General features: G+C 43.0%; 1 protein-coding gene across 3 annotated transcripts in view; it reads left to right on the top strand.

The window, feature by feature from the left end:
* The window catches only part of LOC111159401 (glycogen phosphorylase L), a 47,706-nt gene that overhangs the window by 1,204 nt on the left and 32,465 nt on the right, over positions 1 to 14,037 (top strand). The window contains exons 2-4 of one of the 3 annotated variants that reach the window (XM_022521833.1): positions 4,759 to 4,860; positions 7,753 to 7,831; positions 10,448 to 10,551. In XM_022521833.1, the coding sequence (XP_022377541.1) occupies positions 4,759 to 4,860; positions 7,753 to 7,831; positions 10,448 to 10,551 (285 nt within the window). The remainder of the gene's footprint in view (positions 1 to 4,758; positions 4,861 to 7,752; positions 7,832 to 10,447; positions 10,552 to 14,037) is intronic. The other 2 variants (XM_022521838.1, XM_022521847.1) reach the window with 2 other exon arrangements.

The raw sequence follows: 14,037 nt of genomic DNA, 5'->3' as shown, positions 1-14,037 counted from the left end.
GGGACGCAAGGTTCCTTAGAGAGCTTTTGGGCGCACAGAGGGGCACTGTTTCCACCTGGCCAATGTTGGAAGGTTAGGAGGTGCGGGGGAGGTTGGAAAGGATCTGGCAGGGAGAAGCATTGTGTTGTGCAGAGAAAGAGGGGTGTGAGTATGTATTGGGAGAGAAAACTGGACAGACTGGCTGGGGGCGTACTGAAAAGGGTGAAGGAGGCAGTGGGGAATGCATATAAACATCTATTAGGAATATTTTTAATATGTAAAAACATGGGGAGAAAGAAGACTAGTTCAAAGAACCCATGAACAAAAGAAAGTAAATACTTGTAATAAGAAACTGCAGCTGTTACAAAGCTTTCAAATGCTTCCACACCCTAGAGGCCTAGATCTCTACCCAAAGGTGGCAGCTGCTAAAATATAATCTTAGAAATCACTTGGTGTGTACTTATGTGTACTGCACTTTTTTTATTTGCATAGAAGGGGCTGCACCTCCCATTAAATAAAATTTTTTAAGCTTTTTTTTTATTTAAAAAAATTTTTTTTTATTTATTTGACAGAGAGAGACACAGCAAGAGAGGGAACACAAGCAGGGGAGTGGGAGAGGGAGAAGCAGGCTTCCCGCTGATCAGGGAGCCAGATGGGGGGCTCGATCCCTGATGGGGGGCTCCATCCCAGAACCCTGGGATCGTGACCTGAGCGGAAGACAGATGCTTAAGGACTGAGCCAGCTAGGTACCCCTGTTTTAAGTTTTTAAACTGGAGAGTGAGTTGATGAGTATATTTTAGAACCTAGCCTCCCCCAACACACACACACACATACACCTCCATAGCCTTTAGCACCACAGAATACATTCACCTTGTGTGTTTCTCCTCCATTGGCTTATCTGGTACTTTACTGTTCTCCAGTCCTCTGGCTAGTTTTCCACTGGACAGCACTTTCCTGCCTCAGCGCAGGTATAAACCAAGTATTCTGATGGGGATAGGCTGGGGATACCACAGTGAACGAGATTCATTCCACTCGTTAATAAAATATCTCTGCTGTGGCAGTTATTCCCCTAAGCAGAAGGTTCCTGCCCTCATTAGAACACAGAGCGGAGCCAGTAAGTCTGTCCACGCTTTCCTCCCATCTCCCCTGCTCTCCATACAGATGAACCCCAAATCTGGACCTCTGGCCTGGATTCCTTTTCAGACTCCGTTCCTGCATTTCTGAGTGCTCAGTGAACATACCTAGACCTCTCCCTATTTCCTCAAACTCAGATCATCATCCATCTGAATCCTGGCTATCTTCTGTATGTAATTCTAACGGCATTGCCATCCTGTCACCCAGACACAAAACTTTGGTCTCACCTTTGATTTCCTCCTGTATCTCCCATTCAGCACATTGCCAAAGTCCGTCCGTTCCTGTGGGTTCTCTTGAAATTACCCACTCCTGCATTCTCCCTTCTCTGTGCTGGAGGCCTAGGCTACTGGTGTATGAAGTAGACCTCTGGCAGCTGGCAGCGTGCGGCTGGATATGGCTAGCTCTTGTGCTTCATTTGGCCAGGAACACGCCTTTAAGCAGTTAAATTTTCAGTGCCTTCGAGCAGGACACATACACCCCAGTTCTTGGCCCAGGACTTGTTGTTTCATGTGACTCTCATTACACATTTATTTTCTCTGCCTGGCTCCTGAAGGCATTTGGGTATGCAATCCCATCTCATTCTGTGTGCTGTAGCCACTTAAACTTCCTAAAGCAACACATCTTGCCCTCTGTTCAAATATGGCACCCACTGCCTGTCACAGTCATGGAGTTCAGGTGAACCGATCCCTCCTATCCTACCTCCCATTACCCTCTTGGGCTCACCTTGCTCTCCCACCAAAACGACCTGCTGTCCCTGTCCATGCCCTGTACTCCCCACATCTGGGCCTCTGCCCACAATACACCTGTCACTTGGGATGCCACCCCCCCCACCATGTGTCTCCATGCTCAACTCTTGACTGTCCTGCAAGTTACAGTTGTGTTGTCACCTGTTCGTAGATCTTCCCAGAAGTATCTGGGTCTTCTGCTTGATGCTAGGACTAAAAATAACATTTTAAAATATTGGTTATTGTTATGCCTTCTTTATAAGCCTTTCAAAAATGTCCACTTTACAGAAAATTTACATAAAATATCAGTAGTAATAGTAGTAGATGCATATAATTTATAAGGTGTATTGGAGATGTTCAAATATTTTGCTACCAGGAATATGTTTTAAGTGTTTAGAGACCTCTGACTAAGAGGATCAGTTTTTCAAGATTTTCAAGTTTGATCCCCAAATGTGAGGTGAGGTTCCCCCCCAAAAAAATTACTTAAGGGAAAATAGGAAATCACCTTAAATTCATGTGCTTATGAAGTCTGTTGTGTAATGAGGTGCTTTTTCAATAACTTTATTTTAAGCAACAACATTTTTTAGGAATATCTTAAAATGTCTGAAGTCTATGCTAATTTAGAATCATGAAAAAGGAAGCAAAGAGAGGCCCCTGGATGGCTCAGTTGGTTAAGTGTCCCACTCTTGATTTCTGCTCAGGTCGTGATCTCAGGGTCCTGAGGTCAAGCCTCTCCGGTAACCTTGATGCATGGGGCTCCGTGCTCAGCGGGGTGTCTGCTTGTCCCTCTCCCCACCTCTACCTCTCTCCCCTCCCCCTGTTGGATCTCTCTCTCTCCTGCTCTAAATAAATAAATAAAATATTTTTAATGGGGTGGGGGGGAACCAAAGGAATTTAACACAGGTGTAGTCATCTGGGGGTGTGAACTCACAATTGGAAGTGTTGGATATATATATGTACTATATTTACAAACAAGCTTATTATAGATCATAAAACATAAAAAGCAATATATAGTGATTTTATTATCAAGATCATGAATACACAGAGAAGAACAGAAAAAAACTGCCCTAATGTTATGCAAATGTGGCTTGTGGCTTGACGTATTCTTTCCTGTGATATGGTAGCCTCCTATGTGGGCTGTATCCTTGGAGGGGGAGAGGAGTGGGGCCATGCACTTTCCTGGCCTGTTTCCGCCTCAGAAAAGATACCTTTTCCTGACTTAGAAGCAGCTAATAAGCTGATGAGGTCCCTAATGGCAGCATTATAGATATTCAGACACCTTGGATAAAAATAATAGAGATATGCTGTGGAAAATCATGTGTTAAGACCCATTAAGATATGGATGTTGACAATCCATGGGAACACTTAGAATTCAATTGTTTCATAAGATGAACATGGGAAAAAGTGAAATTTCTAAGTTGACATTTTCATATAATATTTTTTATTTTTTATTATTTTTTAAAGATTTTATTTATTTATTTGACAGAGATCATAGGCAGAGACGCAGATGGGGGTGGTGGGGGGGGAAGCAGGCCCCCTGCTGAGCAGAGAGCCCCATTTGGGGCTCAATCCCAGGACCCTGAGATCATGACCTGAGCCTGAGGCAGAGGCTTTAACCCACTGAGCCACCCAGGCGCCCGTAATACTTTTTATTTTAAATATAAAATGTGTAAGTAATGCATTAAATATTAGGTAGCTAAATATTAGATAGTTAAATATTAGAATAAGCATTTGTGATATTGAGATATATTCTTTTTATATTTTTGGGTTGACCAAATACTTTTCTTTTGGGTTTTTCCTGTTGGGTAATGAAGGAGTCCCTAAACTTTGAAGTGACTTTATATAGATGCATTTCTAGATGTTTGTTTCATGTTTGGCAGAAAAGGAAAGGGGAAGTGATATGGAAAGTAAGGTATTGTAAAAGGGGATGATGAAGTTACTCACTGATCTTCCTTTTTTTTTTTTTTTAAATTAGTTAAACTTAGGGGCGCCTGGGTGGCTCAGTGGGTTAAAGCCTCTGCCTTCGGCTCAGGTCATGATCCCAGGGTCCTGTGATCGAGCCCTCCATGGGGGGCGGGGGGGGTGTCTCTGCTCAGCAGGGAGCCTGCTTCCCTTCCTCTCTGCCTACTTGTGATCTCTGTCTAATAAATAAATAAATAAATAAATAAATAAATAAATAAAACCTTTCATTAGTTAAACTTAGATTGTATTTTGAAAGGTTTTAGGCAACTCTGACCTTGGCACCTTTCACTTTCATCTCAAAAAGTGTTTACCTGGCTTTAGGTCAAAGGCAAACAGTTGCTAAGTTGTTAGAGAAATTTCCCACTTCATTAAGGACAAACACCAGTAAACCTGAGGTAGTCTTTTGTTTTTGCTAGACTATGGCCTTTCTAGAATCATTTTATTCTAAAATAATTAATTGTAGTGTTACTTGCAGTAATCAGACACACTGGCTATGTTCTAGCCATTGTGTGCATCTCGAAGGAGTTAATCTTTATGTTTCCTGGATGAGTTGAGATGATCACAGTCAACCTCACCTGAATATCATCATATAAGTATGTTACAAAATGAGTGATGAGCTGTGACAGTGTGATTTCTGTTTGTCCCAAACATATGCTTAATTCATGAGGCTCGTGAACAGGAAGGAAAACACACACACAAAACAGTGAATCTAATTAGTTGGAGGAGTTTGGTTTTCTCTCCCCGGGGATAAAAACTACTTTGCCAAAAGAAGGGTATAAAATGGTTTTTCTCACAGCCAGCTGTCAGTCTTGCTTGTGTTTAGTCTTTCATCCATCGTTTGGAGTCTCATTTGAACCTGTCTTGGTCTGGCCTGTTTGTGTCTTATCGGTGACCTTTTGTGTTTGTATGACAAATAGTGTTGGCCTTACAGCATTCACCTGACCTCTCTTTGTTTCAGAGGGTTTATTACCTCTCTTTGGAATTTTACATGGGCCGAACATTACAGAATACCATGATCAACCTTGGCCTGCAAAATGCCTGTGATGAGGCCATTTACCAGGTACGTTTTCTGCATATTTCTTTCATTCTCTCCCCTTAAATTTCAAGTTCAATTCATGAACCTTGGGAATGTAACACCAAAAAAAAAAAAAAGTGAAAAATTTCTCCTTAGCTATGGCTATTACAATTAGAAATATAAACTAGTGGAGATCTCTGGTTTAAGAGAAACAAAGTTAGAGAACTGGTTTTGCCTCATGAGAATTTTCTTCTGCTGTCAGTTTTTGACAGCACTCCCCAGAAAATTACAGCTTAGGAATTAGCATCTGAACAAGCCTTTGGGCTCTTATGTACTTTCGTTATTTTTAAAGAATTTTTAAAGATTTTATTTATTTATTTGACAGAGAAAGACACCTTGAGAGAGGGAACTCAAGCAGGGGGAGTGAGAGAGGGAGAAGCACCTGCTGAGCAGGGAGCCCCATCTGGGGCTCAGTCCCAGGACTCTGGGATCATGACCTGAGCCGAAGGCAGATGCTTAATGATTGAGCCACCCAGGCGTCCCTTAAATAACTTATTTTTAAATAATCTCTATATCCAGTGTGGGGCTGGAACTTGCAACCCTGAGATCGAGTCACACACTCCACCAACGGGGCCAGCCAAGCCCCCCCTCCTATCTAGTTTTAAAAATGATCAAAATTTGACTGTTATTCATGTATCAAGGCAACATGTATAAATAATAAGTTTTTAAAATTACATTGACATACTTTCTTTACTGATTACTGAGCTGTAAAATACACTGCCTCCTTAAATGAGGAGCTCGGGGTCTTAAACTTATTATGCTAATTTGTTTTTATGGAAAGTATTTAACTGTTCCTCCCCCGAGCTTCAGGGATCTCCCTGCCAAAAAACAAATAGTTCTTAATCCTTTTCATGTGACTGAAAGGAGGAGTCTGTATTTGCAAAGACACATTCTAAATGAGAGACCGTCCAGTCCAAACGGCTCCTTGTCCTTGCCATGGTATTGTCTCGTGTGGCCAGCCGCTGTCACGAAGGGCTGGTTTCTTTCATGGCGGTTAGGTATTTTCTATGAAAGAATCATTGCAGCTCCCCTCCATGTCCCTGTTCTTTGCTTCCCCTGATAGCATGTGAAAATAAAAACACCTCGCCTGGCCTGGCATCTAACCAGGTGGATGAAGTAACCTACGTCAGCCTCCTCGAGGTTTACAGCCTACTGTAGACTTCCCATGTTTAGAACTGAAAAGTTCCTGAGTGTTAGCATTAGCCCTGAAGGGTTTCCAGAGCGGCCTCGTCTTTACCTTACTGTTGTTTGTTCACAGCTACTCGATTTACACCGTGGTGTGATACTTATTACTTAAGCTGCTTCCACATTGTGTTGTAGGCTTGCACAAGGACCCCAGTAAACCCTGGTCACCGGGAAGCGCATTTGAAAGCCCCTTCAGAAATAAACAGAGGCGAGGCCATTTCTGAACTCTCAGGAGGTTTAGTTATTAAGACTTGTGTGAGAAAGTCACCTTTGGTGGAAGGGTGGGGATCCAAGTAGGTGATTCTATGGAAACCTGGGCATCAGCTTCAAGCATGGTTCTAACTTATGTGTCTGTTTGTAAATCTGTCAGTTATGTTCCCATTTTTAAAATAATGTCTAATTTAATGGCTTGTCTCACTTTCAGATAAGAATACAGTTATTTTCACAACAAACCACTGTTAGCCAAGCATGGGCTAGATTACTATCTAGTCAACATAGGGGAGGCCATTTAATCTCTCTAGCCATCAGTTTCCTCATTGTAAGATGAGCAGCCCAAAGGGGTCTCCAGGACCACTCAGCCCTGACATGAGTCCACACTGGTGCCAACCAGCCTCCGGTTGTGCGAGCCAAACACTCGGGGGCAGGGAGCTGGCTGGCAACCCATTCTGTCCATCAGCAAGGTCATAGATGTCCATTGGCCTCCCATAGTCTCTTTCCCACTTCAGAAAGAAGTAGAGGATTTTCACCCTCATCCAGCTGGCCCTCAGGGCTGTTTCCCAGGGTGCTCTCTGGTCCCAGGCCTCATGGGCAGTGACTCAGTAACCAATTTTGGGTTAACAACCGTTGACTCTACTGAGTAAATACGTTGTGGTCATAAAAAGATGAACTTTACTCCATCCCAGAAGTCTGACCTCATACTCTTTGATAGTTTTCAAAATCCTTCAGCCCAATTAGTGTCAGCTTGGCACTAGACCATTCCTGAGGTTTTACCCCTACTGCACACAAAAAAATAATAATTTTAAGAAATAGTAATAGCTAATATTTATTGAGGAATATCTGTTCAGGGTAATTCTAAATGCTTTATTTGTATACACTCATTTAGTTCATAATAGCCCTAAATCAGGCAGATGCTGTTTTCCTCACTTTCTTAAACAAGAGAGGAGGGGCACCTGGGTGGCTCAGTGGGTTAAGCCTCTACCTTCGGCTCAGGTCATGATCCCAGGGTCCTGGGATCGAGCCCCGCATCAGGCTCTCTGCTCGGTGGGGAGCCTGCTTCCTCCTCTCTCTGCCTGCCTCTCCGCCTACTTATGATCTCTCTCTCTCTGTCAGATAAATAAAGAAAATCTTTAGTTAAAAAACAAAAAACAAAACAAAACAAAAAAAAAACGAGAGGAGAAGCACAGAGAGATTTACGTGGCCCAGAGTCAGAGAGCTAACTAACAGAACCGGGATGGCCCTTAGCAGCACACACTCCTCCCCACGCACACTGCTGCTGGCCATTTGGTACGGTTTGCAGTGCAGTCTCCAGCATCTGCTGGGGGCCTCTTATGTCAGAACACTGTGAGGGAGCTGACAGAACTGAGTCCCCACAGGACCCTGGAGGCCCGACCCAGAGACTGAAGAAATGACTGTGCTTCCTGAAACGGCCTGCATTTGTGCCTGCATCCAATGTTGCTTTCCTTTCGTCTCCAGCTTGGGTTGGATATGGAGGAGCTGGAAGAAATTGAGGAAGATGCCGGGCTTGGCAATGGTGGTCTTGGGAGGCTTGCCGGTAAGTTACATCATGAGGGTGTTATGTGCTGTCTGGCCGGTTGACGGCTCCTCACATGCCCAGCGTGACTGTGCTTGGAAGAACCAGACAGGCTCTCTAGGAAGAGTGCAAAGTATGACCTGGCTTACAGGTATTTTTGTCTTTGAGTTTGCACTGTGGTTTGATCAGTTCTACACAAAGAGCAGAGAAGGGAACTTGAACCAAAGAGATGTTGCTTAAAACCCTTGGAGACATTGCTTAAAAGCCCACAGTTAACCAGCTCCTTCCTGTGCTCTTCAGGGTTTCCCAAGTGGCCCCTTCCCTTCACTGCTGTTTGTCCACAGCGGCTCACTTCACGAACCTGTGAGGGGTGACCTGAGTTGTTTCACCATTGCGCTGTTGTCTTGTGCCCTTGACAGTCTGCTTTCTGATTGACTGGTAGGCAATGGTACACTTACTATATTAGTGGTATGATTTAGTTCCTTAATACCTTTTTTTATATGGATGCAATTCAAGTGCTTTATCCAGGAAATGATTTTTCTGCAAATGTAAAGGAAAACGTTAAAAAGCTAATACCAACTGCATTAAATAAAAAATATGCTTCCCTGTGACCAGCCATTCTATTTCCTGATATTTACACTGAAGATAAATAATAAAAATGTACCACCGTACATTTCTTTATCAGATTTCACTCTGAAAAATAATCTATTTCTTCTTTTTCAAGAATGATTTTAATATCTCTAAATTTACGCACACTTTCGAGTTGCTGGAAATCCATTTGTGTGTGTTTCATGGTATTTAATCCTTACGTTAGTGGCAGTGTGCATTAACATTACTATCCATATTAGAGATACTTACTACCTTGTAATGTCAGCCATTGGACAGTTCAGTAGGCTTTCCGTGAGGCTGTAGGAAGACCAGCAGAACCAGTGGCATACACATCTAAGAATGACAACCGGCCTGCCTTTCATTTATGTAAAGCCCCAGGCCTATTTGTTGGCTGGGTTAACCCCATTCTGTGCCTGATATGAATGACCTTGCTCCTTCAGTTGGCTGATAAGGTCAAAGAGTGAAGTGGTGAACCAGGCTGAGTGATTCTCATTATATGGCCTCATCTCTGACTGACGGAAAAGGTTGAGACCCCGTTCTGGTCAGGCTCTAAGAATAATTTGATCAGGACCCAGGAAAGACAAATGGCCACAGATCTGAGAGAGCAGGAACTGGAGCAGAGTCAGGCCACGTGAGCACAGGGACCAGAAGACCACTGTGAGGTTCCAGTAACTTGATGGCATTAGCCATTGGCCTTTGTGGATTCTGTTTTAGAGCCCACCATGAATCTAACTCAGCCCATTTCTGTGTGATCTGCAAATGTTCTTTTCCATTTTAGATCCTATTGTGTGTTCCCTCATTCTCTGTATATTTCTCAGTTCCGATTCCTGAGAAGGACAATCAGAGTGGTATAACCCCTCACGTAGAATTTGGCCACAACATAGATCACTGCCTAGCTTTTGTTATTTTTTCAGATTTTATCTATTTATTTGAGGGAGAGAAATAGTGAGCAAGAGTGAGAGAGAAGGAACAGAGGGAGGAGCAGAACCACTAGAGAAGCAGGCTCCCCGCTGAGCAGGGAGCCCAATGAGGGGCTCCATCCCAGGACCCTGAGATCGTGACCTGAGCCAAAGGCAGACACTCAACCGACTGAGCCACCCAGGCACCCCTGTGCAGCCTTTGGATTGGCTGCTCTGGATCGGGGCTTTATCATTAATGCTCTTGGCTACAAGTAACAGAAAATCTAGCAAAAATTGGTTCAACTGACAAGATGTGTGTTATCACCGACTAAACAAAGACTCCAGAATTTAGGCTGCTCCAAGATGAGTTTATTCAACAGCATGATTCCGTCAGGACTCTGGGTCTTTGTGGTTCTTCTGGCTTTCCCCCATGGAAAAAAAGGTGGCAGGAGCAAGTAAATCTTTCAGTGCACCTAGCAGACTTCCTAGCACCTCTCATTAGGTCATCACATGTCCATTCCAAAACCAATCACTGGTGAAGGAAATAGAATTACTACGATTGGCTTAGACCAAAGCAAGATTCATTTCCTGGCCCAGCCTCCCTGAAGCATATGGCCCCTTGATACCTGAACAACACTGGAATTCCACTGGCCAAAAAGAGTCTGCCACAGATGTCTAGCTAGTTGGTTGGGTGGACCCATGTAAATTATTACACTCTCCTGGGGCTATCTTTTCAAGCAGGGGCCACAGAGAGAGCTTCCCTTAGAAAGGGCAGTGTGAGTGACAGACACAATAATGGATGTGTCTCAGGCAGGCCAGCTTCCTTCTCTGTTCTCAAATGAGATGCCAACACGTACACAGTGTTATTTCTAAATGGCGAGATAGTCAGTGCTGTTTATTTTCCTCTGTATTCATTTTGGTATATTCTAACTTCTCTATATAATATTCATTTTATAATTTTAAAATGTTATTTTAAAACAATACCCACTGCACAGCTGACTCTGTGCTTTAAAATACAAATGTGGGTTTTCAGAGAAAAAATGTTTTGTGGCTACCGTGTCTTTTAAAGGAAGATGGAATTTGGACTAACCCTGATAACTCTGCCTTTGCCCATGTTTTTGTGATTCAGCCTGCTTCCTGGATTCCATGGCTACCCTGGGACTTGCAGCCTATGGATATGGCATCCGATATGAATATGGAATCTTCAATCAGAAGATCCGAGATGGATGGCAGGTATGTGAGCCGTCTTTCAAAAGTTTGTTATTAAAATACTTCTCCTTCATAATATGCTGGGTGATTTATAATTTACAGACATTTAATGTAGAGCTTTTCTAATATCTCTGGCATTTAATCGCAATCACTGAAAACCATCAGTCTTACCTCTTTGGGATGGGAGGGATGTGAGTTCCCTAAGAGCAGAGAGCCTGCCAGTATCATTCAGCTCCAGATCCAGAAGCACCTCACCTAGTCTGACTCCTGAGAATGCTCTGAAAATGCTCGTCACTGACCCCTGACTGTGGACCACCTGTTATAATTGTAATCAGACCAGACAAATAACTCTCAAATGATTTTTATGTAACCAAATTGGATTCTTAGGTATTTGTTTCTTTTATCTTTGGTCATTCTTTGAGCTTACGATCAGCCCTAGTGGGGATAGTCTTCCCTGATGCTAAGTGTGATTTAGACTTTCTCTCTCCCTGTCTTTTTCCTCTACACACGCCTCATTGACAAAAAGATGCTGAATTCGATTTCCAAAAGGCCCACATTCTCTGTGCCCTTCGCACACTTCCCTGAGTCAGTCTGAGAGGGCAGAGTGCTCAGGACTGGATGGGGGCGGCCTAGGCTGGAGCTAATCGCAGTGGAGAGGAAGGATGAGAATAAGCTGAATGTCAACACCATTCTCCTTCCCCTCCCTCAGTATTTTGACACCCTCTGAGCCAGGGAAGAAGGAACTAAAAGGTTTGAGGTAGTCAAAGAATGCACCAAGGAAAGAGTCTCAGAAGGAGAACACTGAGTACATACCAAAAGGCAAACATTTTGAAAGACAAACTTCCAAATTTTGTTAAGGACCAGTGGATCTTAGGTAACCCTAAATAAATTAGAAGGCAGCATTGCATAGAAAAAAACATGTAACCCGTAACTGAGATCTGTTTTCTAATTTGAGGCCTAACTGCAACTCATTACCCCATACAGGGTGTTGCTTTATTTAATTAGGCTATCTGACCTCTCTGACCCTCAGCTTTCCCTTCTGCACAATGGAGACACCAGCTTCACGAAACCATTATGAATATATGTAAAATGTCTGGCACACAGATAGGCACTCAGTAAAACATTAACTTTGCCTAAGAAAGGAGGATGATTTAATAACTAGTGGTATTATATAATATTGATATAGTTATAATATATTTTATTAATTTTGATGAAATGGGAAGTTGTTTATGTTAGTTGAGAAGACAGGATTTGGAATCCTATGGGTGATATGACCTATCCAAAAGAAGCCAAAAAGATAAAGTACTAGGAAAAAATTACATCGAAGCTTTAACAGTCATTATCTCTGGGAGATAAGGTTACAGGCGACTTTTACTATCTTATATTTCCTCCTCCACATGACTCATATTCCGTAAGAAATGTGTATGTTATAATCATAGAAGTTATGAAAACAAAGTAATGGGTTCCCTTCCTCAGTGAAGTAACATAGAGTTTGAGTGTGAGAAACCCAGGTTAGCGGGCATTTCCAGGATGACCAACATTTTGACACCATCTGACCAAGCCGTACATGATTTCCATTTTCAGTCTTTGAGCATGTCCTGTGCAGTATTCGTTATACCCCCCACTATTTAAGGATGTCCTTTCTTATCCCTTTACTGTTCTGTGAAAATTTTAAAAGAAACTCAGCAAGCCCATCTCAAAAAATTTCTGTTCAAGTGCATTTTCCCCAGAATTTAATGCAAGTTCACTCTTTTAAAATCATACCTACTACCTTTGCTACTGTTCAGTGGCCTTTAACCCAGGAAACTGTCCTTTTCTCTCCTATCAGACCCAAGTCGTAAAAAAGAGGAACTGCATGACTTTTGCTTGTCTCCAAAGCTGACCTCACTGGCCATCATCACTACTCTCACTATGACTTACAAATGAGTCAGAAAAACTCATTTTCTTTACCATATCCATTGTTCACTGAGATGGGATTTTAACATCATACCATTAAAAAAGAAACAATTTCCATTAAAAAAAGGTATTTTCCAAGAAAGCAGCATGCCTCTTGAGGGAAGGGCATGCCCCCTCATCAGATACATCATTGCTGAAGAAAATGACACAAGCTGAGGACTTTTTTTTTTTTTTCAAGTAGGCTCCACAGCCAACATGGGGCTTGAACTCCTGACCCCAAGGTCAAGAGTTGCCTACTCCACTGACTAAGCCAGCCATGCACCCCCAAGCTGGGAAGATTCTTAAAGGTTAATGAACTTCTAGTTTTTGAAGTCTCTCTTCAACAAAGATTTACAGAACTAAAATGTTCACTTTCCCCCTAAGGAAAATAATTTCATTGCAAAAATTCTTGACTTAACAAAATTCTTGAACTCTAATGGGGATTGTTGAAACTTTATCAGTAACAGTGTTCTATGAAAATAATTGCGCACTGAAAGAAGGACAAAAAGACAATTGCGACAGCCTCGCATTAAAGTTTAACAGTCATATGTGTCTCAGAGCTGAATCAAAGAGTATCTACCAGAACCCATCTCTCTCTCGGAACCTGGCCGAGCCTGCTGTAACTAGTCATGCACAATTCACGTTCCCCAGCAAGCTTCTAGTTACCACTGTTCAATTTGTGGGCTTCTCCAGGGAAACCACGGGTTTTCAGTTATTTGTACCATCAGAAAGCAATGTTTGTTTGCTCGTGAGTTCTTCATGTCTTGTGTATTCCACAGTGGAGGGGAACAGCATTTCTTAGAATTCGGTCAGTAAGAGAGCTCCCTGAGCTGACCTCTGCTTCTGTGCTGGCTGGAGGACAGATGCCGTTGAGTAATTCCTCTAGGGAGGTGCCGAGTGCTGGTGGTCCTCCCTCCCCTGACTGGCACCCTGCTCCCCTCTTCGCAGACTCACGTTCTCTTTGTCTCCGTTCTCTTTCATCCGGGATGTTCAGATCCAGCAGCCCACTTGGATGGAAATGAAAGCTTTTCTCCCATCTTGTCCCCGCCATTCACATGGCCCCATGTGTTAGTACATTCAGGAATCACTGGCTGCACGAAAATCTAAATTTACAGAGTGGTTTGTTGATTCATCGGAAGAAAGCAAGGTAGAGAAGACGTTTATCATCATCCTGCAGCTTCCGTGGATTTACTAAGGGTGGCGGGGTGGGGGTGGGGGAAAGTTCTCTTTTCTCCTCTGATCTGCTCAGACCAGCTTGTGGTAGTGAACCAGGTTTTTCAGTTTATCTGATAAACAAACTTTGTGAAATCAGGGGAATTATTATCTGGTTCCTTGCCAAATCAGGAAGAGACTCAAAATAACAGCAAGCTAGAAGTTCTGTCTTCCTACAGAACTTGCTACCCCAGTCAGGTCGTAATCAGCCAGAGCAGCATTTAATGGCATTAAGAGTGATCTGCTGACAGGTGTCTTGTCGCTTTGTGTACCCTCAAAAGGGCAAATGCAGCCTCTGACCGGCATAGGAGGGGGCCGGTGGTGGCAAGCCCAGAGGACAGCAGAAAATGTGTTGTCAGCTCA

The sequence above is a fragment of the Enhydra lutris genome, unplaced genomic scaffold (genome assembly GCF_002288905.1).
Source record: "Enhydra lutris kenyoni isolate GAN:26980312 unplaced genomic scaffold, ASM228890v2 scaffoldscaffold4, whole genome shotgun sequence".
Lineage (NCBI taxonomy): Eukaryota > Metazoa > Chordata > Mammalia > Carnivora > Mustelidae > Enhydra > Enhydra lutris.
The sequence above is the reverse complement of the archived record's forward strand: the minus strand, read 5'-3'. Positions and strand labels throughout refer to the sequence as shown.